Genomic DNA, 27,126 nt, shown 5'->3' with positions numbered 1-27,126 from the left:
CCCTGTGCAATAGACTTATGCCATATAGAGCCTGTAGAGCTATAGCATGTCCCCTTTGTCCTGTTATTCTTAAACTATACAGAATAATAGAAATCTCCAAGTAAGACATACATCAAGGTCTGTTTACACATTTTGAGTTCATTCAGTAATAAAAGCATTTTAATGTAGTAAATCCCACTTCACTGGCTAATCTTAATTCACTGGTTTTAAACAGGACACATCCATTCACCTGATGGTGCTGTACTGGATTCCTGTGAACCCTCGTCGACCTTTTTCGTCACAGTCTTCTCTTCCTCTGACTCTCCACTCAGTGATTGGGTTCCCTCCTCATCTTCAGTCCCCACCAGATAGTTCCAAGGTTTCCAAATGGACTTGACGATTTTGGAAATAACCTAAAATTAAAGTTGATTTCAATACAAAGTCCCTGTTTCAGTGTTTAAAGTGTCCCAACAGAATCTTAAAACCAACCTTCTTCTCAGGAGGAGTTGGATGGACTGGGGGCAGGAGAAACTCCTCAGAGTCGGGTCCAGGCTCCAGTGACTCTCCCCAGTCAAAGGAGTTCTGTCCCGGGATTAACTGGAGGGTTACATATGTTGTCGAGGACTCTGAGGACCAGGAGTCTGAGGCTTGAGACAATGATGTGAATGTTCATTTGTGCTGTCTTTGCCCATCAAACCCAGTTTTCTTTCTTACGGGAGTCAATATTAGCATTTGTACTTACAGGCATCAGCGCTGTGAAAGGAGTCCTCCTCCTCTAGGTCAACCAATCCCGTCCAGTTGGAAGGTGAAAGCTCGCTGTCATCTGGTGACTCTGTGCAAAGAAAAATACACTTTTAATTCTTCTATGTTACATTAATTCTCACTGTCTACATCGACTGATTGGATGAGCAAATTTTCTGGTTGGCGTCACTGGTTCATGTGCCTACTGCAGATAAATGCAACACCTCTGATCGTGGTGGTTTGTTGTGAAGTCACGTCGGGACTCGCTGTCCCTGTAGAGTCAGCATCGCTCGAGCCTGCGAGGTAGCTCCAGGGCTTCCACAGGGAGGTGTAGATCTGAGAGATGGAGCCTGTGTTCTTCACTTTACCTAGGAAACAGGGCAAAGAGATTTGCTGTTTGTATGACATTCACTGAAGGTTTTTGCCTCTAAAAGCTTTACCGAGTTTTAATTTTGACGATATTAGTCAGCACAAAAGCCTGAACTGACAGTTGAGCATCCAGATATTAAACTTAAGCATACCCCGTCTTTTCCCTCTCTCTCTCTCTCTTTCTCTTTCTCTCCCACAGCTTCTGTCAATCCAACAGTTTCTCAGATATGAATCAGAAACAAGTGTTGCCATAGCTACAACATTGGCAGTGACATTTATTGTCATTGTTCCTGCATTAATAACACTCAAGGCTTTGTTTGGGAGTGATATGTTAGTCACATCTGTGTATGTAATCATGCCTGTAGTCATTATTAATTCCTGTATGGGAAATAAAACAATATTCTATGTTACATAACCTTATCATACTATAAATTCACTGTATTGATGTTTTCTGCTGTGTTAATACTTAATTAACAAACATCATTTGACCCGTAGGCCACCATACCTCTGTAGCAGTAGGCATCATATAGTGCTGTAGTGTTGTCAGCGGTGTCATTGGGCGTGACCGTGCGGACTCCTGGCTCTGTCCCTCCACAGTCAGCACGAGGCCAGGTCACTGGGTAGCGGACGCTGCCATCAGACAACCAGCCTGGGGCACAGCTGTCCAGGCCGGCCCTCCAGGCCAAGTACAGCTGCCCCACTGTGGCCAGCTGGCCCCCAAGGGACACACAGCGGTCGGAGGCAGAAGAAAGTGACAGTCTGCCTGGGACCGAGGAGTGAAACACCTCGCCTGGAGCAGGGAAACAAAAGAGACAGCAGATGGTGCCTGTCAAATTTCTAATAGGTTAAATAACTGAAATGCCACATAATGTTATATAATAGTGCTCGAGGTAAAATAATGAGGCTGGTGGTATTCTAAAGTAAAGTGCACCCTATGATTTAACAGTTTGTAGAACCACCGTTAGCAGCAATAACTCAATAACATTATCTGTACGACTTTTTCAGTCTCTAACATTATTATGGAGGAATTTCAGCCCACTCATCCATAAAATGTTGCTTCGTTTCATGGAGGTTTGCAGGCATTCATTCATGCACAGCTCTCTTGATGTCCCACCAGAGCATTTCAATGAAGTTGAGGTCTGAACTGTGACCTTTGATTGTTTTCTTAATTTCTCATTGTACTGTCACATGACCCAACTTTAGCTATTGGACAGACAAATTCAGTTGACTCTATAGTCTAAAGTATTTTGGTATAAAGATGAGTTCATGTTCAACTTCAGGTCCTGTTTTTGAGATGTTTGAGCTAATAAGCTGCGTTTGAATTTTGTGCATTGTGGTCAAACATCTCCACTTTGGTCTCGTCTGTACAACAGACATTGTTCAAGAAGTCACGTGGTTTGTTCACAAACAAGTTGCTCAGTCTTTTTTCTAATTGTACTATCGCAAACATTTAACATGCTAACTGAGGCTTGCAGATTCTGAGACATGAGTCTTGGGTTTTTGCAGTTTCTCCGAGTGTTGCACGGTCTGACCTTGGGCTGAATTTGCGGGGACCTTCACTCCACCATTTTAATTCCCATGAAAACAGTAAGGTGTGCTTAGTTTTTCACAAGGCTGTATATATCTTACAGAGGAGGTGGAGGAGAAGAAAGTGGATAAGGAAGACTGGCACACGCACAGTAAAATATATATATATGTGTGTGTGTGTTTTTTTTGTTTAATTTTTTTTTTTTTTTAGTCCTTTGAGGGCAGTATTTAGTTTTTCACAGGACTCTTTGTAGACCTGTAAAATCTTTTTACGTTTTTTTTTTTTTTTTTTAGTTTCTGCAGCACGTGTGGCTTAAAGGCCAAAATTTCTACTGAAAGTATTGGAAATGTGAATATTTTCATATAAAAATGCAAATAATAAAAAATAGGGAGCCATGATTTTGTAGCGCATGAACTTTAATAGTGTTTTTTTTATTGTTATTTTGGATTGCTGACTTTCTTTCACATGTGTACATGTCTGTTTGGTCTGTGTCTTTTCACTTGATTTGGTGAGAACAATAAGAACACTTAAAAAAAAGTCCTGACTTATCCCTTTAATGTTGTAGCAGAATATGATGCAAACCAGCCAAAAGCTGTGAGAGCTCTTGATGCTGTTTTATATCTTCTCTTGTGTGTGTGTTTGTGTTTGTGTGTGCATGAATGTGAGTGTGTGTTTGTGTACCATCCAATTCTTTTGCAAAGCAGTACACATCAAACAGCTCTTTTGGGTCCCTCTTCCCATAATTCCTCACTCCAGCAGAGTACTCCTTATGTCCGTAGCAGCCAAGCTCTGGAACCTGGACAGCATATCTGTGGAGACAACCATTTGGGAGTGATGTAAGTAACTTTTTGCTTTTGTTTCAAAATAATAATAACTTGGACATTTTACTGCGTGACAAATGTGTTAGATCACATATCAAAGTGTTTCTTTTCATTAAGACTTTAAATATCAGTAAAGAATAAATTCCTATTTGCATTCTCTTTTAAAGGGTAAGGGATTAGAATAAATTAGAATCAAATTAATTGCAAAGAAACAGCAACACAGAAAAGAACACGATCTTAAAGTAGATGAAGCGGCAAAAAGAACTGAGGAATATTAATAGAGAAAGCAGATGATCCAAGAAGAGAGGAAGCAAACAGGATAGTCATTAGTTTCAGTCCTTCAAAGCGCCACAGTGTTGCAGAAAGTGCAAGCAGCGAGCAAGAGAAGAGAACTTATTGATCGTCTCCTCACCGAACAGTCTGATCATCCAACCAGCCAGCAGAACAGCTGGTGAAGTTGTCATGGTACGCTGCCCACAGCTGGGCCGGAGTGGCGATCTGAGCAGAGTTTTCCTGACAGGCTCGCTGGGCGTCACTAAACGAGAGGGCGTAACGAGCGTTGGGAGACCGGTAGTGAAACACCACACCTACACAGACAGACCCAGAGACAGGTGGCAAACTGTTTTAATTCCTTTTAATTTGACAGATATACCAACACAGTCAGAATCAATACATCAGGGGAATGTAATCAGCGAACATGTTATTAGGGGCCACAAACAGATCAAGCAAAGATACTCTAGTTTCGGCTGAAATTTCACACATGAGCACACAGAAAAAGAAAAAAAGAGAGAGCGAGAGAAACCGGTATTGGTATTCAGTGCAAACACTTTAATTAAATGAATAACACAATTATTCAAGCGGAAAACCAGATAACAAAAACAAAACAAGCACAGAAAGCATGACGCTACATTAATTAAAGCAGTCATTATAATATCGATAGAGTGAATCAATGTTATTAATGCTTAATTAAATAAAAAAGCAAAAAAAAGTGGTTTGGGGGGATGAGGTGCTTCTGTTTTAAAAGCCGCCATTATCTGTTTTACATTAGCACAACAAGGCTTGGCCACAATAAAACACCAAAATCAATTAAGCTGGAAGAGGAATTTTAAAGCCCTTCGAGTTAATGCGCTTCACCCTCTGTGCATCACTTGTGCTTAGCCTATATGTTTCCTTTGGGGCCCTAAACTTTCCTCAGACAGAAATGTCTCGTCGGCGGCTGCTGCACTTACCGGACACCACCAGGGGAACAGTGTCCTTCTCATAGTCGTTGCCCATGACAACCTGACAGTGGTAAGTGCCTGAGTCGTTGGTACGGAGGCTGGAGATCTCCATGGTAGCATTCAGAGGGTTGGCAGCGTATCCTGGCAGCATGATGCGACCACTGAAAGCCTTATTCACCTTGATTACATCGCCTTGGGCACAGAAAGAGAGGTTTCGTCATTAAAGAGATTTTAGAGGTAGAAAATAAACTTTGCTACATGTTTGCGTATATGGATTTAAAAGCCTTTGCTACCAGCAATGGGGTGACCCACTAACACTTAACTGTCCAACAAAGTTAGAACAGTTACCCCCCTGACATGGTTTTTGGTTTTTAGTCTTTTCTCACCAGTTGTTTGAGAAAGTCACTGTTTGCTGCAGAGATCTGACATTTAGACAGATCCACGATCTTAAAGTAAGTATGTTTTGTCCTTGATTTCTCTGCTTCCTGTTTGGGATTTATGTCTCTAATTTCAGGTCCTCCACTTCCTGCCTTTGTTTATTTCCTGCCTGTATGCACCTGTGCCCCTGTTCTGCCCTGGGCAAATGTAGTCTTTGCCTCCCTCCTAGTATTTGCGTACTTCTTGTTGAGCGTTGCAGCATTTAGTTAACCCCGTGAGTCTCCAAATTATAAACTGCACAACATGTTAGCAAACAGTTTGCATATCAAACACATACAGAACAACATTAGCATTCATTTTGTGTTATATTTCTTTCTCCACCTGATCTCTGCTCATTTCTGAGGTAAATGTGACTTTGTTTTGCTGCTGAATGCTTTATGCTATGTGCTAGCAATTTTCTACAGTGCGTTGTAAGAGCTCTTTCACTGAAAACAGCTGGCAGCTGTGACCGATAAAATGTTAAGTTGTCTGCTGTATGGTACCCTGTGGATGGATTTAATCAGCACTGCTCAGGCAGATTTGGACATTTAGAAGCGCAGGTTTATTTCACTTTTATTCCAGGAGCTGTTACCATCAGCTTGTTAAGATCTTTTCCCCTCTTTTCTTTTGTGGCCTTAAGATAAATTCTATAAATACTGCAGCCTGGCCAGCTGAGTCAGCTAATATCTGTGAACAACACCTCACACAAACACATTTGATCTGTTGTTGATACAAAACTATTGATTAGTGTAGCTTTAAGTCTCACTGGGTATTCTGACTGAATAAAGTCAGAATACTGCTGACTCAGTGAAACAGGAACATTAGGTTGTTGTTTTACCTTTAGCAGAAAGCACAGTCTGCTCCGAAGGAGCACCTTGTCCTCCCCCTGCTAGCCTAGTACGAGTCCACAGGAGGTGAGGAGGCCCAGTGAAGGTGCTGGTCTGGAGGGTGAAGACACAAGGCAGAGTGGCTTTGCCTGCCAACATTTGTTGCACTGTAGGATGAGTGATCCTACGCATGTTCACAATGGAGGAGGTTGCACCTGGAGAGGATGAACAAGAGAACAAACATGATTATGCAATGTGTTCAAGGAAATTTAGCTTAGAAGAAATGAAAACAATGGAAAGAATATCTATATCTCTATATATCTCTATATATCTCTATATATCTAGATAGATAGATAGATAGATAGATAGATAGATAGATAGATAGATAGATAGATAGATAGATAGATAGATAGATAGTCTTTCTGAGTTTTTATTTGAACATTATCTGCTTTTTCACTCATTTTCAGTTCAGTATACCTGAACAGGTACAAAGACCATGTTTATTAAGCCATTTAACACTTTCCTATGACTCATTGAAGCATAAAAAGGAACCTAACTCAGGGGAGGAAACAGTCTTGTTGTTTTAAATTGTATCTTAAGATGTTTTGTTACTAGCAGCCTGTCATGAAAACACATCATTTGTTCAAATTTATTTAGCTGAATCTATGAAAAATGTCAGCCATAACAAAGCGTGGCAGACATAAAATAGTTTTTACACCAACAAAGTGGTTCACAAAGAGCTGTTTAGCTAAAACGTGGCAAATCTCAGCATTCTGTACACTGTGTCCGAAAAATTGGGGGGAAATGAACAAGTGGAGGACAAAAGAAGTAACAGACCTAAAACTCTATCTAAAGCAGATGAATAGCATCTCAAACTCATGTCCTAGGAAAAAGTCCAGCAAAGACCTGACACAGAACCTGAGAAATGCATCTGATCCATCTACTGTTCACTGAAGGCTCATCAGAAATGGTCTCAGTGGAAGGCTGGCTGTCAAGAAGCCATTCTTAATTAAGGGAAACAAAGAGAAAAGGCTGACGAATGCCAAATGCCATGTGCCATGTTCTGAAAAATTAGCAACAGGTCAGCAGGTCTTATGGAGTGATTTGAATTTTTGGTCACCTACAGAGGAAGTTGGGAGAGAAGTTTTGTGGAGGGAATCCAAATTTGAACATTTTGGTATAAATCTTTGCCAACAATGAAATTAACAGAAAGCTGCCTAAGAGAGTTCAGGCTGTGCTGAAGAATAAAGGGATCCTTACCAATTATTGTAATTATTTGATGCTCATTAGAATTGCGGAAACTCTGTTTTTGCCTCATATACTGTATTTCCATGTATGTCTGCACATGTTTCAATAAACCACTCCATCTATTTCCCATGTTCCCAGCAAAATATAAAGAGATGATGGTTGGCTCAAGACTTTTTCACACTACTGTACATACATGAATGATGTCTTCTGGATGATTTTGGTCATTATACGCATAAAAAGTTGCACGTACACAGGAAGTTTACGCTGTATTGAAATGTGTTAACCAAACTGACTAACACGATATGTCATTAGTTGTTTCACACTCACATGTTTTATTGTTCCAGTGAAGTTACAGGATGGAATTAAGATAAATCAATAAGTATTAGTTATTACAATAATATTATTTTTATGAGCCTATCCTTCACTCAAACTCCTTTAATCAGAATTCAAAAAATTATTTCTGGAGAAGAAGCAATGCCACTTTCTGTGCACAAAATATTGAGTTCTGCAGATTGATATCAGCAACTAACTCAGTCTGGTTGCCATGACATACAGGCTTAATGTAACCATGACAACACCATCACCTGTACAGATATGACTATTTCCTACATTCTTCTGACATTTTTTGCCACACGATGCACCTTACTGTAACATCCCAGCCTTCTGTTATTTGATTATATCTATATATTTATAGAGGGTTGAACCTATGTAGATAAATTATAATGATAGCCAACACTTGCCTTGATGACTGAGCATTGTCCATCCACTACTAGTGAAGATTTTAGGATACATCTAAAGTCTCCAGAAGGACCCTCAGTTCATTCATTTATTTATTTTTGGTATATTTTAATATAGTTTAAAAAAAAATAAACTGCTGCTTACCTATTTATATTTCATTGTTTGTTCATAAGCCTTTTCTGTTCCCTCACCATTAAATTTTTCACAGTTAGTCAAGTACAATAGAAAATAATCAGGGGCATAAAAAGAGCACATGTATGAAAAAGAAAAAAGCTGCTTTATTTGGAATAGTGCACACAGAGGAACAGAATCCCAGAAAGATATTTCTATCTGCATTTAGATTGGCCGGCTTTCACAGACTGAACCCCCTGAGAGAAACTCCGCGCAGAGGACGCCCCCGCTGCCTTCCCCACAATCAGATGTAATCACAGAATCATAAATACGAGGGAAAAGAATGAGAGCTCAAACAAGAGGCAGAGCAGGAATGAGAGAGGGATGGAGGAAAATAGTTAATCCAACAAACTGAATGGAGGAAGTGTACCTCGTAGCCTGGAGGTGATGGGAGGGGAGAAAAGAAAACCCCAGGCAAAGAGCTGGAAGTGACATGAAAGGATGCTCTCTGTCATTAACAGACCCATCTGCAGTTCCACAAATTTATTTTTCTTCGTGGTCAATATTGTTCCAACTATTATGGACTTTAAAGCTCTAAGTGTAAAGTGTAATTTAAAAATATTTATGTTGCTGTCATTTACCACTTAAGAGTCACATGAGTGTAGGATACCAATCAGAGCACATTCCAGCTGCAGCAGATCACCAGGTACTGTACGTCTATCTGTGCATTAAAACCACAGACAGGAGTTAATTGAACTCCTCATCTTGTTACGCTGCAATGCTCCAGAGGCCTTAGGTCGTGACATCCATGTGGATGTTACTTTGACGGGCACATTATTTTAGTTAAGCTCATTCTTCCATGTCAGTGGCACTCCCCAATGGCAGCAGCCTCTACTGTGGGCCAGTGAGCCGCACCACACCACAGAGAAGAGCCCGAGGTCCAAGGTCGAGCAAAATCCCCACTGGACTCACTCTGTAACCTGCAGGATCTAAAGGTTCGGCTGCCAACATTTGAGAATCAACATGGGTGCTGTCAGCTCTCTTGACAGCCCTCCAGAGGTCCCATGTACATTTCCCACCAGGTCAGAGCTGATCTGTCAGCACCAGGGATGCTTTCTAAAAAAACTCCCACAAATACACTTAAATCTGAAGAGGGCAGTCCCAGAAATGTAACTGCTAATTCATCAATTAAAAAATGAGTGCTCAGCTACCAAAGATTTAATTTTTAGTAATTTCAAACTAACCCTTCATTATGTAGATAAAACAGCATAAAATCACCCCTGAAATGTTGCATGCTACAAATGAAAGATTGTATTTCATGCTAATCAGTTGTACAAAAACACAATCTGGCCAACAGCCTAAGCCGTTAAAGTCTGAGCCTATCACAGCAGAATCAAAGAGATTAAAGTAATGCATGCTCACTGTATTGTATTGTATTTTTTCCTCGCTCTGTTTTACTGGAATAGCTCAAATGGAAATGCCATGAGCCAAAATTTAAACCTAATGTGCCCAATACGCTGAGGTCAGTTGGGAAATGTCTGGGTTTAGCGCCTTGATATTGTTCACAAATTATGTGAACTTTTCTTGGAGTATTTAATTGCCAAATATCATAAAAGTTTGTCATATTGTACTTGAATTTAGTTTCACCAGCCCCATCATCTTTCACATGTCTGCACAGTGTGAAGCTACAGGGTAACTTCAAAGAAACTGCAGGAAACAGCAAGCTGTGCTAAGTCCAAGTGTAACAAAACAAAAAGTTTTGTCTGTATCAACACAAAATCTAAAATGTGTTCAACATCAGCTGAGGGAAAGTTACATCCTGGCGTGCTTTGTTTTCAGCCTTCACACTAAGCCAAACCACGCTGTTATCTAATGCTCCAACAACATGCTTTTCCCAAAGTGTGCAACTATTCCTTTATAGAGAAATCCATCATTAGGCTGGTATATAATAATCCCAGGCTGTTCCAGTGTTATGCAAGCAGTTAAACCTTGCAGAGGTGCGTTGAGGCGATCTGTATTTAACAAAGCACTTTGCACTAGCCAAAGGTAGTTTTTTGGCATTTGCTTGTGATTTTCATCAACTCATAATGTGACCATGTGTATCTGTTGCAGATCTGCTGAAATAAAACATTACTACTGAGGTGAAGTTTTTACTATAAACTCTGTACACTGTTTACCATTTTTCTTCAGTTTATACAGTTTATATAACCTTAATATAGCTCTCTCTGTTTCCCAGTTTTAAATCTTGTTTAGCCCACACTCTGTTACATGCACAAGGATGACTTTATGGTGATGAACTCAGAGATGATAAAATATTATCTGCTCCCTTCAATTCTGAAAAAAATCACAGGCTCAAATCCTGTTGTTTCATTTTAACAGTTGGAATATCTTTCAGGTTTATTTTTAACTCTTCGTTGTGCAACAAAAACAGACAAAACACTATTGACTGTGGCGAGATAAAACTGTATGTTGTCTGAGCGCAGTGACTAGTAAAGTAATGCTCTGACTCTGGAAATGTGCAATGCAGGTTTTCGTTTTAATGAAAATCCAGGCTGACCACTGCCGTGCATGCCAATTGCAGTGAAAGTAATTAAAGAGAGAAACTTATCTTCAGTACGGGCAGTCAGCTGGCCGCGTGTGGGACCTGAAACCTGTGATACTATCCAATAGAGAGCTGCAGCTCGGGGATGATTTCTCTTTTGTTCTGTAATTGTGAATTTTATGCATAGTTGTAATGAAACAGATGGTCGGCTAAACTTGCATAAATGGGCTTGGAGCGGTTCCAGCTCAGTCCCTCTGAGCATGTCTGCAAACATCCCCAACATGTCAGGTCTCACTTAAAACAGTCAAATTATTACAGACCTGTCTAGGTCAAGGTCTATATACATATGTGTGTGTGTGTGTGTGTGTGTGTGTGTGTGTGTGTGTGTGTGTGTGTGTGTGTGTGTGTGTGTGTGTGTGTGTTGTTGGCTCTTTTCTATTCTGCTACGATTTCTCCACCTCCCTTTGTTCTTTCCTGTTATCTCTGGTATCTCTATCCCCAACTGTATGTCGACTTTGTCTGTTGTTATTGTTATTATTATTTGTGTTGTTGTGGTGGTGATTCGTTTCTGCAGAGCAGAATGTGCAGGAAGGAGACAGAGAACTCACCCAAGCTTAAAGAGAGCAGCAGCATCAGAGGAAAGAGGATCTGCCGCCCAGCTGCACACAGAGCGAGCCCCATCCTAGACCTGCTGAGAGAGGGGGAGGAGGGAAAGTAGTGAGAGAGAGCGATGATATGGGAGTGAAAATCACTCTCAATCGGAGGTAAAAATGTTTTGAAAGTTAGTGTGTTTGTACAACTTAAACTTCAGGTTTTATGCTTGGCGCAAAAGTATTTTAGTTGCTCCGTTTCACTTTAGCTTCAGATTTTTGACACAACTATTAGAGTCTCCTCATTATTTCACTCTAATATGATTTTGATCTAAAAAAAAATGACAGATTTGTGCATACACAAAATTGGTCGAGTCAGACAATTGCCTGATGCCGTACATGACATTTAATTTCTAGAAACACATATTTGTTTGCAGAATGTCCGGATTATGGATACTGGAAGCTTTTTGGATTCCACTTGTAGTTTAAGTGCTATTAACCAATCACCTCTGAGCAGACTTTGACACCATGCTAGTAAGCCATTTGAGTAGCGCATTAAAGAGGGAAAGCATTTGCCAAATTAACCCATTAGCTTTTAAAAAACTATTTGCATACATAAGCAATGATTAGTGGACAGAAGAGGAAGTCTCAGCCTCAGGCAACACCTCTGACAACACCAGAAATACACTAGGAAATATTCCCCCATCTCCAGAAACAAAGTCATCAAGCAATAAACAGTGGGTTCCCAGACTGCTGGCATTAAAATGTAATTCTAATCAAAACCACCAATTGAAATTTTCACGTGCCACCTTTTTTTATACTTGAAATTGTGCTGAATTAGATCTTATTAGAGCTCTCTATCGTCTTGAAACTCTAAAGCTCTAATGCTTTCAGAGCCTGTGGTCAATAGAATGAAGAAAAATATTTATATACTAGAGAAAAGTAAGCTGGTTAAAATTTGATTTCTCAACCCCTTCAGGCTGTAGAAAAATAACAGCCCTGAAGGGGTCAAATTTACAGCTGCACTCAACCACAAATTGTGCCGAGTGGTAATGCCTTGTATGGCAGGTCGCTGCTACCAGCATGTAAGTGTGAGTGTGTGAAGCAGGAAATGAGGCAAATTTTAAAGCACTTTGAATAAAAGTCCTAAAATATTAGAATATGATTTTTATGAGGTGAAACACTTTGGTCATTTTCATTGTTTGAGGAAGTGAAGGTTTGCGTTTCCTTTTGTGTGCCTGATAAAAACCAGGTGACGGTGTTTATAAAACCTTCTTCAAATCTAAGCAGACCAAGTGAAATTAGTAATAACTTTGGCAAAAGAGGGCTGCATATCTAGTATGTAAAATCTAAAGCTTTTGTGCCATTTCAACACAGCAAAAAGGAAATTACTCGCAGCATCCTGTTCATTCACTCTCCAATACAAGTACAGTACTGTGCAAATGTCTTGAGTCACCCCTCATTTATTTTGCTAGAAAACAGGAAATGAGTGCAGTGGAAATAGAAACACATGCGTCAAAAACAGAGTAAAAAGCTGTTATTAAATATTTGGTCCAACTGCCTTTATTCTTCGACACAGGCTCAACTCTTCCAGGCAAGCTTTCTTCTAATGTCTCTAAGTTTTCTTCAGGAAGAGTTCTCCAGGCGTCTTGAAGGACATTCCACTGAGTCCATTTCTCATGAGGCTTCAGTGAATAGTAGATCCATCTCTCAGGTCCTGTGTCAGGTCCCTGCTGGATTTTTTTTCCCTATTCCGTAAGGACATGACTTTCAGATATGTTCATGTGCTGTAGATAGCTTTTTAAAGCATTTCACTTCATCTATTGTTCACCCATTGTCCCGTTTCTTCAAAACACCTAGTTGGCGTGAACATATTTTTACGTCTGTCAAACTATGTTATCTTTGATATTTTTCATAGATTCGACTACATAAATGAGAAAAAATCATGAATTAGGTGCTTTTATATGCTTGAAAGATCATAAAACAAACAAATAAAACCCCATTCCTTTGGAAATGGTCACGTACAAGGACCGGACTAAGTCAGAAAGGCAATGTCCAAAAAAGATTTTTCTAGACCTTCAGAATGCCTGGAGTGCTTTTGCTCAAAAGCATGTTAAAAAACTAGAAGTCTGACTCTTTGGAAGCAAAATATAAAGAAAGATTTTCAGTTTTTTCTTTAAGATTTTTGCACAGTATTGTACATACATCCATAAGTTAAGGTAACCAAACCTGTGGAGCCCCGACAAGGAACAGCATCAAATAGTACTGCCAGAAAAACTAATGCTGACCTTCACAATGTTTCTGAATGCACAAATTTCTGATCCTTTATTCACTCCTTTCCATTTCCAGCTTACAAGTGGCAACTTCCCCCAAAACAGCCTTGAACACTGAATCGCTGAAAACGAAACCTTAGGTGATCGATTTTATTTATAACAAAAAAGTAATACTGCATTACAAACACACTTCACTAGAGCTTGCATCCACGTGTTGTCTAGACAATGACCTAAGAAACGCTATTGTGTGTGAGAGCCTGTAAACTGCTTTCAATCGATGAGACAAGGAGACCTTTGAACCCTTCCTCTCCTAGAAATGGTAGGAGGCACAATGGATGCATTATTTGATACCTTCACTAAATGCTTTTGCCAACAGCAACTTACATTTTTTGCCCAGGAGCTTCTCTTCCACCTGAGCTTCAACTTCCTGTTTGACTCATACAAACAGATTTGATGCAACAGCTAAGGCTTTGAATATTGTGAGTCTGGTTTGATGTACCAGACGCAGTAAGACAGAAATCTAATGTAGAAAACTGGACTGAATTCTCTGACAACCCAATGGCATCGCTCCAAAAGCTGCTGTTAGACTGGGTGAACATTTACTACTGCAGTAAAAAGGCGATTGTGGTGCAGTCCTACTGCACAACATTCAGGAAATCCTACCACACATCGGAAAAGAGCTGCTGTCTTTGCCAGAGGATTTGGCTTGGTGCCCGAGGCTTCTCAGCTCAATGGTGAGATGTCTGAGATGGAGCTATGTGGTATGAAATGGAGATGAAGAGAAGTGCGTGCAGTTTGAAGAAAACACAACTACTCTATGTTTTTAAAATATATACATATTTTAAGACGGGTAAATCTAAATTATTAATTCACTTGTGGACAAAGCTGTCTCTTTAAGCATTCTTGACTACACCAACACCTTTAACTGAGGTTTCCTAGCAGACTCTTTGAAGAAAGTGAAATTGTTTTGAGAAATTTGTCCAACACATCTTGATTTCAGTTAAAGTAAATTATTTATCCAAGAAATCAAAAGGCCTTTTTTGCATTTACCACGGTAACAGCAACCCATGCCAACAGCATCCCTCATGCTTAGAAAGAAGATTGTGTAACACCAGTTCAGGCTTTAATAAATTACAGGAATAATGGTTGCGCTGTGTCCTGACCATGAGAAAAGCTGAGTGAAACCTTCAAATGTATAAAACCGGAGTGTGTAGGTCTTGGAAAGAAAACCTTCCTCTTGGACTCAGTGACACCTGCCAAACTAAGCTGTCATTAAACAACTATTGAGTGTGCAATTTTTAATAGTGGGCAACCATTTCCATTTTGGACGACTGAAAAGAAGCACAGACCCCGCAGTGCCACACACTTTGAGGCATCCCATCTCTAAAGGTGGGTTAGGCCCTCGTGACGGGCTGTGACAGATTGGGGTCGAGCCGTTGGGCTCTCTGCATGTTTAAGGCCTGAACCATTGGTTGAGCTGGCTGGGTGGGTGACAAGAGATTTCTAAAGGCTTGGAGAGGGTCGTGACACTGAGGAGATTGCCCAGACTTGAAAACGGAGAGCATTGGAGAGCGCTGTATCTGAGGGCCTGGGACTGGCAGGGGCCCAACAGTCACTACCCACACCAGCAGAATACAGAGCTCAGTCTGTATGGGTGCTACATGACACACAACACTGTATGCCTATAGACAGAAGCCATTCAAAGTGTTACCAGAGGGGATTTACAACATACAGTGAACCGGTCATCCAATCACAGCAGCGAATGCTAACCAGTACCACCTTTTGTTAAGGATGAGACATCAGATGTTGTGAGCGCCTCCCTCTAAATTGCCCCTTTTTTCTTTAACAGGCACAGTTGTGTCTTGAGGAGAAAAGAGCCAGAAGACTCTAAAATGCTTCAGTGGATTTCAATGTGGATGTCCAGCTGACACATTTTCCCGATGTTGTCTGAATAGGATGCATTCTCAGAGCATTGTAAGAGCCGGCGAGGGGAGTGACAGAGATGCAAAGGGAGCTAACAGGCGAGCCTGGCAGACCTACATCATGTGAGTCTGCTGACTGCACTCATGATCATCATGATGCAGGCAGGAAGGGCCCCTTCCCCCCATCCCAAATCTCCTTCAGGTTTTCAGTTGGTAGGACACTTGGTTGTTAAAAAAGCAGCAAAATATCAGCTCCTGCTGCAGTTACATATAAATGTTTGCATGCGCAACGTGGCAACTTTACGCCTGAGGCACCTCCGTCATGCTACATGTTTCATATGCTCCAAAGGTTTACTTAATCAGGCCAGGTTGGGACCAGCGTGACTGTCATGAACATGTGCGCCACATCACGAATTGCACAAAGTGCAGTACCTTGCAAAAAAGTCTTGAGCAAGCCCTTATTTTTTTATATTATGATTCCAGGCAGCCAGAGTGTCTGTCATATTTGAGCAAAAGTTCTCCGTGCTTTCTAAAAAGGTCTTTCACTCATTTTCAGTCCAGTCCTTGTACCCGACCATTTTCAGAGGAATTTATTTGTTTGTTTTCTTTCTTTGTTAAACTACTTAATACTGACTTATTTGTGCATAAAGAAGATACTATCTCAAGGAATTTTTAGTTAAATCTGCAAAAAAAAGATGACGCAGTTTGATAAAAAGAGTGATTCTCAAAGAGCCATTAATCAAAAACTTGGCAACTGTGGGACAAAAGAAAACTGGAATTTTTAACTAAGGGTTATAACTTTAAAAAAATAGGACAAAAGCCAGCAAAGACCTGAACAGGACCTGACAGAAGTATCTCGGCCTTCAGTTGATCTACCTTTCACTGAAGCCTCATGACAAATGCTCTCAGTGGAGGATTGGCTATCATGGGTTCCTTCATTAGGAAAGGAAACAGGGAGAAAATGCTGAGGTATGCCAAATTACATATGAACTGGTCTGAAAATCAGTGGCAACAGGACTGAAGAATTAAAAACTGGAGGTTTTGATATAATCTTTTGTCAATATGTGCAGGAGAGAAGAGGACAGAGGTCCACCAGTATGTGTCTACAGCCATCTGTACCACATGGTGGAGGCTCTGTCTTGGTTTCGGGCTGTATTTCAGCCAGTAGTTGTTGGGAATCTTGTCAAACTTGATGGAATTAGAAAAGTATGTTCAGATTTTGATCCACCGTGCAGTACCATCTGCAAAGTGCCTGAATGGCAACATCTTAATTTGTCAGCTTGACAATGATCCCAAACACACTGCCAAAGCAGGAAAAGCAGAGCTGGATAGAAAAACACACAGTGAAAAACTATCAGTCATGGATTAGCCTCCCCAGAGCCCAGACATCATCTTGACAGAGAATGGAAAAACAAAGTCATTTTATCAGCTGATGTTACAGATAGTTGGACTATAGTCACTGAACACTGAGTTCGGTGAAATTATGTCTAAAGAAGACTTTCTCATGTTTCCAGCTGACTTTTTTTAAACTGTAAAACTCCAAAATATGTCTGATGGCAACATCATGTACTTTACTATAATAATAGCCATCATTTAGGATGAGAAAACATGGGTACCGTACAAAAAGTCTACCTTCTGTTTCACGAGCAAATAATAAATGTAACATGTTCCATGAAATAACTGATTTCTGATTATAGTAACGCAAAGATTAGTTTCATAGCTTTGTATATTTTTAATAATCTATCTTCACATTGATGAGACCGAGTTGATAGAAGTTTAAGACTGGAGAAGTATGAACATGTCTCACTAACTCCAGAACAAAACAGAAGTATTGTTCTTCCACTGCAGCAGGGTGGGAGCTAGCTGCATGCAGCTTGTCAATAATATACCGTATAACCACTTAATGCAATCTGTTTTCTGTGTTTGTGTTATGAAAAATTTGAAGTTCATATTTGTTTTCACAGTAAAAGAAAAAAAAATCACTTCATGCTCAACATTTGACTGAACCTTCAGGGTTTGAGCTCTTCTTTCACTTTCTGAGTGATGTAAAATCCAGGCGTTAATATTATTTCCTTATTTTACAGCAATCTGCAAAATCTTGAGATGACAAGAGGAAGCAGCACAATCAATGTCTAGCAACGTAACATAGTTTAAGAACTGGCCCGAGGACAGAAACTGAAGCAGTTTTACAGAAACGAGTCAAACTGTCTGCCGCGTGTCTCCTACTGCGAACCGACAGCAAAAGGTGATTCCTGTTCTCCCCTTCTTCTTTAATCATATCTCACAAAACCATTACCTCCAGAGAGCAGCCGAGTGAGGAGCGGAATAAGTGACAGACAAAGTGGTGAGAGGAAAAAGACGAAGGAGAGAAGAACGAAAGAGGAAGGTCATTTTATCAGCATTATGACAATAACACACTGCCACGGTGGAAGGTCTAAAAATTGCCTCAGTAACTCTGTAAGTCTTTTTCATTTAATGTTTGTGCAAAAAACAACAAAAAAACACTGAGGCCAGTCTATCCTGGAGACTCTGCACACTTGAATCCAACTTTTCCTAAGTAACTGCAGAGAAAAGAGTAAAAAATCCAAATTGCATTGTTGATGTCGGACCATAAAAGAGGCAATAAAACCAGAGAGCATGAACATTAATTACTCAAGAATTTAAAACAACAACAAGGAAGAAAAAGAAAATCTGGATCAAGTATTCAAAAGCCTTCACACTCAGTGTGCCTGTGTGGTCACTGATTATACTCAGAGCAGCTAATGACTCACAGCTCTGGCCTGGGCTTCAGCTGCAGAGAGGACACTGGAAAGCTGCTGGTCGCTCCGATTCAAGATTACACACTCCATCCTCTCACACTGACACCATTGATCTCACTGGGTGCTGGGACAGGGGTTATTTAAAACAGCTCGATAACACGCTCAGGAGAGGATGAGGTAAAATTTGACTAGATGTGTATCCAGTAAAGTGGGAAAAGGCAATTTAGATCAATCTGAAGGATCCTTGATGCACAAGTCCAGTGAGATAGACACAGAGAAGTGTAATGACTTAGGTCAGGACTCGGCTTTGCACAAGTGTAAGTAGGTTACAAGCTGTAACAACTTTACTCTTTCTGTGTGTGTGTGTGTGTCTGTGTGTGTGAATTATTCAGTGAGACAACATGCAGCAGGTACCAAAGAGGAAATTTACTGTCGTGATGTTTAATGTATGTGTCGCCAGTGATTTGTAGGTACCTGAGAGAGATTGACAGCTCTTATACCATCCATCTGTTTCCTACCTTCCTGTAGTGTTATTAAGCTGCTGTGGAGCTGCACTCGACAGACCTGCAGCAGATGATCTCAGATATGCTCATTTTCTCTCTCCACCTCTTCATTCTCAGCCTCTTTCTGTCACTGCCATATGTGTGTTGGTGTGTGTGTGAGAGAGAGAGAGAGAGATTTGGTCAGCCAGCTGCGAGTTGGACAAAAAAGTCCATTTAAATGCATTTGATTAACATACGAGGGAGACGCATTATTTATAAGTGTGTGAGAGTGGAGCATTGTAAGGTAGCTTTCAGAGGAAAATAAAGACCAGCAAACAGCAGATTCTGTGTAGAGTCAATCACTGCTCTGAAGCAAATGCATCAAAATATATCAACATCAGAGGATAAATATTGTGACTGTAAAGTCTGTAAATAATGGAGAAGAATTTGCTTGTAGATTCCAGAAAACTTCAGGCCAAATGATGAAAAAATGAATAAAAATCTTGAGATAGAGACTCAAGATTTTTAGGTACAAATCTCACTATCTCACTATCTAGGTGAAATATTTCATAGTTTTCACTGGCTACAGTACTGTGCAAAAGTCTGGAGTCGCCTCTTATTTCTTTATGTTTTGTTAGAAAAGGGGGAATATTTGTACTGATTTATTAAAACGTGCAAACCTACAGCATAGAAGGCAAAAACAGAGTTTGTATAATTGTAACAAGCCTGAAGTAAATACTTGGTCTGACCACTTTTATTCTTCGACACAGATTTGTCTGTAGTCTTCAGGAGTAGTTCTCCAGGATTCTTGAAGGATGTTATATTGAGACCATTGCTGATGAGGCTTCAGTGAACAGCAAACGGATCAACTGAAGAGCCAGATGCATCTCTCAGGTTCTGTGTCGGGTCTTTGTTGGAAATACTCTTCATCTGCTATGGCGGAGTTTTCATAGTTTTTTAAGGGCACGTTGCACACAGTGCCAAGTTTTCAGCTAATAACTCTTTGGAAATCACTTTGTTGTTCCAAAAAGTACCATGTCATGTCTGTGTTATCTTTTGTAGATTCAACTTAAGAAACGTTAACAAATTACATGTTTGGTGACAGGCTTCTAGTAAAAATAGTCCCTAAAGATACAATCTTAAATTGGTTTGTTGCTAAGTTGTCTGTCTATATCTATGTGTAAGAGCAACAGTGATTCATCCCTTGAGTCGGGTGCCTTTTTTATGCTTGACTCTTCTGAAAATGGTCACGTACAAAGACTGAAAAGGAGTGAAAAAGCAGCCAAGGAGTAACTGAATGAATGACCTTCAGAAAGCCAGGAGAACTATTGCTCAAGAGCACTTTATACAACTACGAGAAAGTCTAAATGCTTGGAAGCAAAATGCACGGAAATGAGGGGTGGTTCAAGGCTTTGTACAGTTAAGTAAGTAAGTTTAAATAATTACATTTTGCTGTACTTGGTACTAATTAGATACTTGCTGTACCAAATAAAACTTACTGAATCATAGTTTCAGCTTGAAATCTTATAATTTTTTGCTACTTGTAACATTTGCTAGTGCGCTAACTTGATACTTTTTACTTTTTCCTCATGTTTCTGATATTCAGTCTCTGTCCATCTCTGTCCATTATCAGGCTAATCCTCCATTAATACCACCATCTCTCTGCTGCTTGTTGCTGAGATTAAAGTAAAATAAAAACACAGACACAAAACCAAAACAATGAGCTAAAATAGGCTGCAAACAGCACCTTTCACATTACAGTCCTTTATTCCGTTTTATCATAAAGAAAGAAGCACCTTTACACAAATGTTTTGTAAGTCAAATGTGTAATGATTTAAAGGTCAAAGGTCAAATATAAGCATCAAAAGGCTGTTAGCATGCTGAAGCCTGCTGTGTCTGAAGGAGAGCACAGGTCAAAGGTGAAGCCTCTGAGGTTGGCTCTGAGTAACAATGCTAACAAAGGATCAGGTGCTACCTTCTGTAGTATATTGAACCTCCACACATTCACGCCCTCTGTGTACGCCTTGCATCATCGGATCTACCGTAAACAGACCGCCATTTATGACCACAGTTCAGTTCTGCAGCCAGAGGTGGTCAGAAAAGTGAGTAGCTGTGAAATGAAATGGAATAATAGACCCACACGCTGGTGGGACATCATCCAAGAAGATTCCTCATCTTTAATGATGTGCTGAGTCTGTGGAATATCAACTAGGCGAGGAAAGAAGAAGGGAAGAGTATTGTCCTCCAAGTGTTTGTCACCAGTGCCAAATGCCTGGAGAGTCTGGAGCCATCAGCTTATTCTCACATCAGCACTTAACAATAACAGCAAAGAATTGCTGAATGGACATATTTCAAACAGGGGGGACATTACACATCACAACATAACTGCATTAACCAGCGAACGTGTGGAAAATATTCTAATCTCTGTGTTGCGGGGCTGTTAAAACTTCCGTGCTGCCTTCAAGACCTTCTCCTCATCCATCTGTGAAACCAAACATTTGTCTTCCACCAGACCTTCGAGGAGAGCCCCTGGCCAAAGACAAAGAGAGGGCCCTTCTCTTTGTGTGGGTGAGCTGTTCAGCTGTGGTCCCATCTAGGCTTGTAATGATTGGTTTCATGGGTTGCTTTAGTCCCTCCCAGGCTATAGACTGAATTTGATTGATGGATTGGCTTGCCCAATCCCCCTTGGGTTTTGGCTGCTGGGTGCACAGGCTGCGAGAGGGTTTCAATATTCCGCAGAGTGACGGAGTTCGACAATATCCCAATCCAAGGACCTCATATCACTGAGTGTTCATTTCTCTTGCACTATTTCCCAAGTGTTTGCAGTTAGGTCCCCGAGCTCTGAGATTTGGGAGCTGTCCAGTGCTGAAAACACAGACAGTTTTTACAACAATCGCTGTAAAGTCATTGTTAGCCCACAAACCTATTCCCCTCCTGGCTCCACACGGACCACAAAGCCCAAAGAGATCGTTAAAGCTCCCATTTTGGTTCACAGCTTAGTTCACAGATGAGCCTGTTGCTTATAAATTGCAGTTTAAAAAACATCAAAAAGAGGTTTAAAACACTGCCCATCACATTCTGAGCCAAACAAAATCAGAACCTTTTAATAGATGCACAATCATACAGCAACAAGCCCGTGGCTCTCTCCAAGTTAAGCTTATTTTGATCATACCTAAGCCGCTATAAGCGCAAAGCTGGTGCTCATTTGCATTTATATAGTCCCATTCTGTTAGCTATTAACACTGTATTAGTGGGGAATAGAACCCATAATCACCTAAGTGACATATTAGAGTTGGCACTTTCTAACCATAGAGAATAAAATCAAACCTTAACTGAGAATTACCTTTGGCTTTCACTGACAAATATGCCAGCAGCAAGGCTCTTGAAACAAATTCAAATGAGCTGAGACCAGCATGGCTTTTACTAATGATTATTTTCATCAGAAAATAACACACAAAAAAAGAAACACAGCAGTTTCATTGATTGCCCACTGAAACCTGAAGATATTGACTCTGCAGTTCTATAACATCTGGAAAAACAGTGACGTTTGTCACTCAGCTACAAATAACTTAGTGATTGTTTCAATAATTAATTTTTGTCTCCACAGAAACTGCAGAAAAACACTGAAATGCTTCTGCAGATTGTTTATTTTCTCCAGCCAAACTACAGAAATTCAGCTCATGTTCATACACAAGACAAAAAAAAGCAGAAAAATGCTCACATACAGCTGGAACTAGTTTTATGCAATGATTAATCACACTCTAGCATCTCTAAAAGCATTGCATATGAGCCTCTTTTTTTCCATCTTCCACTGATGCAAAGTGGCTCCTTAAATTGCAGACTGCTCACAGAGAGATGCACGATAAACAATACAGAGGCTGAATGAGTGCAAAGTGTGCAGCAAATAGACAGCGAGCCAGCTGAACTGAGCTCGTACTCTATTTTAGAATCAGACCCCTTTCTTCCTCACAACACCGCTCTCTGATCCCTCTGCTCGTATGAGTGCACTCATCTACATACACACTTCAACACGCAAACATACACACAACTACTGCATGCGTGCCAGGGCTCATGGATGACCCACACACACATACACCATCTCTCAAGCACACACACACAGATCCGGACAGGATGAAAAATGCATGCTGTAAACTTTCAGCTGAGCCTCTTTGCCTCATTCCTCACTTTTCTCTTCTCGCCCTGTAAGCACCACTTCTCTGCCTCTCTGTAGCCTCTTGCAAACATTTTCCTGAGCTCCTCTATAACGTGTCGTTGCCTAGTTAACCTCATCCTGCTTTATGGCACTGACACACAGCTGGTGGTGGGCGCACTAACAAGGCAAAAGAAGAAAAGACTTGGACTCCTCCAGGCTGAGGTGGTGAATGGAAACAGAATGGGCTTTATTGGGCTGCAGGGGCTCTCATATTCTCAGACAATACAGCTCATTCGTCAAGGTGACTTAAACTGTTCTCCTCCTTCACTGTGATTTGTACATGCCAGTGTTTGTTTACAGAGTGGGCACTCATCAATATAAAACCCTCTAAGATCTGTTCACCTACTTGGCACCAGGCAATCCATCTTTTTACAGACACTTTTTTTTTTTGTTGCTTCATTTTTCTTCTCACATATTTTCAGCAAAGCAAAGCAAAGTTGGCACGGGGTACTTCAGTGTAAAGATAACATACTGACAAGCAGACCCTGTGATCATTAGTAACTCAGATTCCACGGAGGATCTTTGATGTCAGGCGCAGGTGACAGCTCTGGAGATGGACCACGAGATCTGATTTTGGCAGTCACTCAGCACATGTTGTTTGCTCTGATTTACATAATAGATTTCACAAACACCTGTTCAAGAGCTCGGATGCGCTTCCACAATTGCATCACCGGCAGAAGGCGTCTTCACCTTCTGGTTTCCTTTCTTTCTGACATCTGTAGATTAAGATTTAAGAAGGTTTTTTGCGCTCGTGTAAACCAGTTCTCGTGATATGAAGACAAGCTCTCCTGAGATGAAACCATGTAATGGGCACGCTAACGAGGTTACTCGCTGAGTTGATGATTTATGCATGAACATACATGGGTTGTAAATATAGACCAATATTAAAAGCTTTGACCTGTAAATAATTAAAGATATCCCAAACGGGTGCGATTTGCGCGCCTCTCAGAAGCTGGCGGTGTGATCGAACAGGAAGGCATTGATTGGTCCACAAGAAAAAAATACTTTAATACTTTCTGGTATTTTATTTGCATATAATTAGAGCAATGTGAGAAAAATGTACCCATGTTTTTTTTTCGTTTTTTTTCTTCTAGCTGCTCTAAAAGTGCGTTTTTTAAGCCAAGAAACGCACACTTCAAAGCATCTTCCAGCAGCAGAGCGGTCTCAGCCGCCTCCGGCTACCCGGAGACTTGAGACATGACACACTGACCAAATGACTGATTTCATAAAGCATGCAAGCGAAAAACATTGTATTCTTGCCTTTTCTCTCTCTCTCTCCCTCTTACCGTGTCTACCGAACCAAGGTTCGCCTCAGTGGTGCAGTCCTAGGGAAAGCAAAGCTTTGCGCCTCAGATCAGGTGCTCTCCAAAGCTCCCCGAGGGGTGCAGAGACGGCGAACGACGGAACAAGGGTGAAACAGCACTTTGCAGAGGCAGAACAGAGACCAGGGCGAGTGTCTGCACAAGCGCTCCGGATCTTACTTTTCACTCCTTCAACATTATCCTCTCCTCACTGAGCAGCAGCCTATGCGCCGGTCATCCCGTCAGACGCCGATTTGTGCCAGATCGAAGCAGGAGCACTCACACAGAAAGAGAAAAAGCGAGAGAGAGAGCGAGAGAGAGACAGCAAGGTGCTCCCTCCGTCCCCCCTCCTCGCCAGCAGCAACGCCGAGGGAGAGAAGCGGAATCGGTCTAAACAAAGAGGCAAGCAGTGACGGGCAGACGGTTCCAGCGCCCCCCATTCAAAGAGTGGGGATAGGGTGGCGGTGTGGGTGGGTGGGAGGGATTGAGGAGAGAGTGGGGGGTGAAAAGAGGAGAAGGGATGTAGTTTATTTGACCATAATCCGATTCCTATATAAACCTCCGAGGTTGATCCGGGGTCTGCGAATTAAATTTACCCGTGAGCTCACAGTGACAGTCTGACCATCAGTTAACCCCCACCCACCCCAACACCCTCGTGTCACCTCGTGTTTCCACACATTTAATGGAAGAACTTGTGTGCTTACGCGTATAAACCCCAGGCCAGACAAGCTGGGGCTCTTGTCCGTTTAATTAACGTTTGCAGGGTTTGACCTTAATGCTGAGCAATGTTAACTGTTAACCGGCTGCATCAGACGCATCTCCCAACCTGGCAACATCTCACTGCTGCAACGGGGTGAACACAAACCCAGCAGCAGTCGGCGGTTTGTTGCTGATGGCAGCTCTTGGCCATTGGGGCTGTCTGACCACAGGTCCAGCTCCTACACTGATTCCTGTCAGTGATCAAGTGAGAAGAGCAGTTCTCTCCTCTTTGTTATTCATCATACTGTAGGTCTGCAGTCTGTTGCTCCGTGCTCAAGATGGTTTTGAATTATGCATCTTCCCTTGTGTAATACAGGCAGGAGTTGGTTTTCGAATCTTAATCGAGCCGCTAATCATGATAATCACGATGACTGCGAAAAAATTCTGTATATACTCTGTTTGATTTCATTCATTTATTCTTATAATAAGATTTGGAGAACTGAGGGGATTTGCGGAGCTGGCGTGCGCACAAAAACTTCATATTTCAGATTTATCTGCGTAGAATTGAGGCCTTAAATTAGAGCATTAAACAAGTAATAAAGAATATGAGTTCATTTTTACCTTCATATAATAAAGCTGGCTCACCTGTTGGCCACTAGATAGTGTTGAAGTTTGCTCAGACCTGTTCAAATTCATATTAAAGTGGAGATACCACAATGCATTTTTGGGATTGTGTAAAACAGCGTGTTTCAGTTTGACCGTGCAGAAATAACGACTGTTTTGATTTTTAAGTTTAAATATTTCACCTGTGAGTTTGTGCTACCTGCTTAAAACTACTTAAAGTAAATCAAATTTTGTTCTGGCATCTTGGGGATAGCAAACGCCAGTAAACACACCATGAATGTATTCTAATATTAGATCATTGCAATAATAAGTAAACATGCAAAGCCAGCAGACATGGAGCAGCATCAGCATTCATGTAGAGTCCAGCAACCACATAATGAATGCAAGTTTAATATTTGTGATTTGGGCTCCACCCGTTCCTGAAGAAAATATCTGACTCTGTAGCTGATAAATACTTAACAACAGCCGTTTTTAGCCTTGGGCTAAGTTTGATGTGATAGCAAACAAACACAAGTAAATGTGAAAATGAGCATTTTTTCAAATGTTGCATTATTTGTTTGGGGGTAGTTTTAAGAAAAGAAAAGAAAAGAAAAGAAAAGAAAAGAAAAGAAAAGAAAAGAAAAGAAAAGAAAAGAAAAGAAAAGAAAAGGGAAAATCACAAAAGAAGAAAAAGAAAAATGAAGCCAACTCAAAGAACAAGTCCCAAGAACTGCAGTTCATGAGAGTTACACTTGGGCCCATCTCCAAACTAAGTCAAACCCACAGTTCCTCACCCCACAGTGTAAAACTGCCAGATTTCACAGCAGAAATAGACATTTTTAAAATCTTGTCCAAGTAGCAGTTTTATTTACTTGGTCTGTCTTTTAAATTTCAAGACTACTGTACGGGGAATGAGTTATTTATATACAGTGGTGTTAAAATGTGCTTGCCCCTTCCTGATTTCCTGTTTTTTGTATGCTTGTCACAGATTTAAATATTAGACAAAGATAACAGCTTTTCATTTCTAAATGAAGGTTTTTATTATTAAGGGGGAAATAATAAAAGGCTCGAGGTTAAGCATAAGTAAGGGGTTGGCAGGAGTGACAGGTGCCCAGTGTGCTATACTCACACTGGGTAAAACAGTGACTGGAGGCTATAGCATAACCAAAACTGTTGAAATCTTGCTGCCTCTAGAATGGTTGCTTCACAGATGAAGACCAAGTCTGCAACCACTAACAGTCAGCCGCCATCTTCAAAGTGACTTTAGTGCATCAAGACAGTGATAAATAAGACAGAATCAGTCTGCCATCGGTCTGCGACAAATGAGGTCATGTTGGCAATTACATGCAATCTGCTTGTGATGATTAATTGTGATCAGTTGGTAAAAATCACAAATGGCATAAACCTGATTGCATTCAAAGTCCAACCAGAACCTCATAGATGTGAAGCAGAAATTCAGAAACTCCGCAAATTGTGACGTAGTTGCTGCAGGGCAGAAATTTAACAAATGCCACAGAAGCTCAGCAGGTTTACTTTCATAAGAATATAAACAGAATAAAACCAGTTGGCAACCAGTGGAGTCGAGCCCCCTGCAACGAGACGTATGACAGCTGAGTTGCGCTCATCTGATTCAGATTGATCGCAACCTGCTGAAAATCTGTCTGCGTTTATAAATTAGACCTCAAAGTATTTTTAGTTTCAAAGTTTCAAAGTTTATTGTCATATGCGCAGTAATTAATCGTG

The 27,126-nt window shown here is 40.8% G+C and overlaps 1 protein-coding gene across 3 annotated transcripts in view; it reads right to left on the bottom strand.

The window, feature by feature from the left end:
• Nucleotides 1-24,522, bottom strand: part of LOC146367510 (neurocan core protein-like) — a 50,741-nt gene extending 26,219 nt beyond the window's left edge. The window contains exons 1-11 of one of the 3 annotated variants that reach the window (XM_084911485.1): nucleotides 24,067-24,522; nucleotides 11,150-11,229; nucleotides 5,914-6,117; nucleotides 4,668-4,850; nucleotides 3,851-4,025; nucleotides 3,299-3,426; nucleotides 1,595-1,879; nucleotides 945-1,088; nucleotides 722-811; nucleotides 469-626; nucleotides 230-392 (exon numbers count right to left, since the gene is read on the bottom strand). In XM_084911485.1, the coding sequence (XP_084767611.1) occupies nucleotides 230-392; nucleotides 469-626; nucleotides 722-811; nucleotides 945-1,088; nucleotides 1,595-1,879; nucleotides 3,299-3,426; nucleotides 3,851-4,025; nucleotides 4,668-4,850; nucleotides 5,914-6,117; nucleotides 11,150-11,222 (1,603 nt within the window). In that variant the 5' untranslated portion in view covers nucleotides 11,223-11,229; nucleotides 24,067-24,522. Of the gene's footprint in view, nucleotides 1-229; nucleotides 393-468; nucleotides 627-721; nucleotides 812-944; nucleotides 1,089-1,594; nucleotides 1,880-3,298; nucleotides 3,427-3,850; nucleotides 4,026-4,667; nucleotides 4,851-5,913; nucleotides 6,118-11,149; nucleotides 11,233-24,066 lie in introns of all 3 variants that reach the window. The other 2 variants (XM_084911484.1, XM_084911483.1) reach the window with 2 other exon arrangements.
• Nucleotides 24,523-27,126: the final 2,604 nt, after the last annotated feature.

Source organism: Perissodus microlepis, chromosome 18, assembly GCF_051167445.1.
Source record: "Perissodus microlepis isolate ML-2025 ecotype Zambia chromosome 18, ASM5116744v1, whole genome shotgun sequence".
NCBI classification, from domain to species: Eukaryota; Metazoa; Chordata; class Actinopteri; order Cichliformes; family Cichlidae; genus Perissodus; species Perissodus microlepis.
This window is presented reverse-complemented; position numbering and strand designations above follow the sequence as displayed.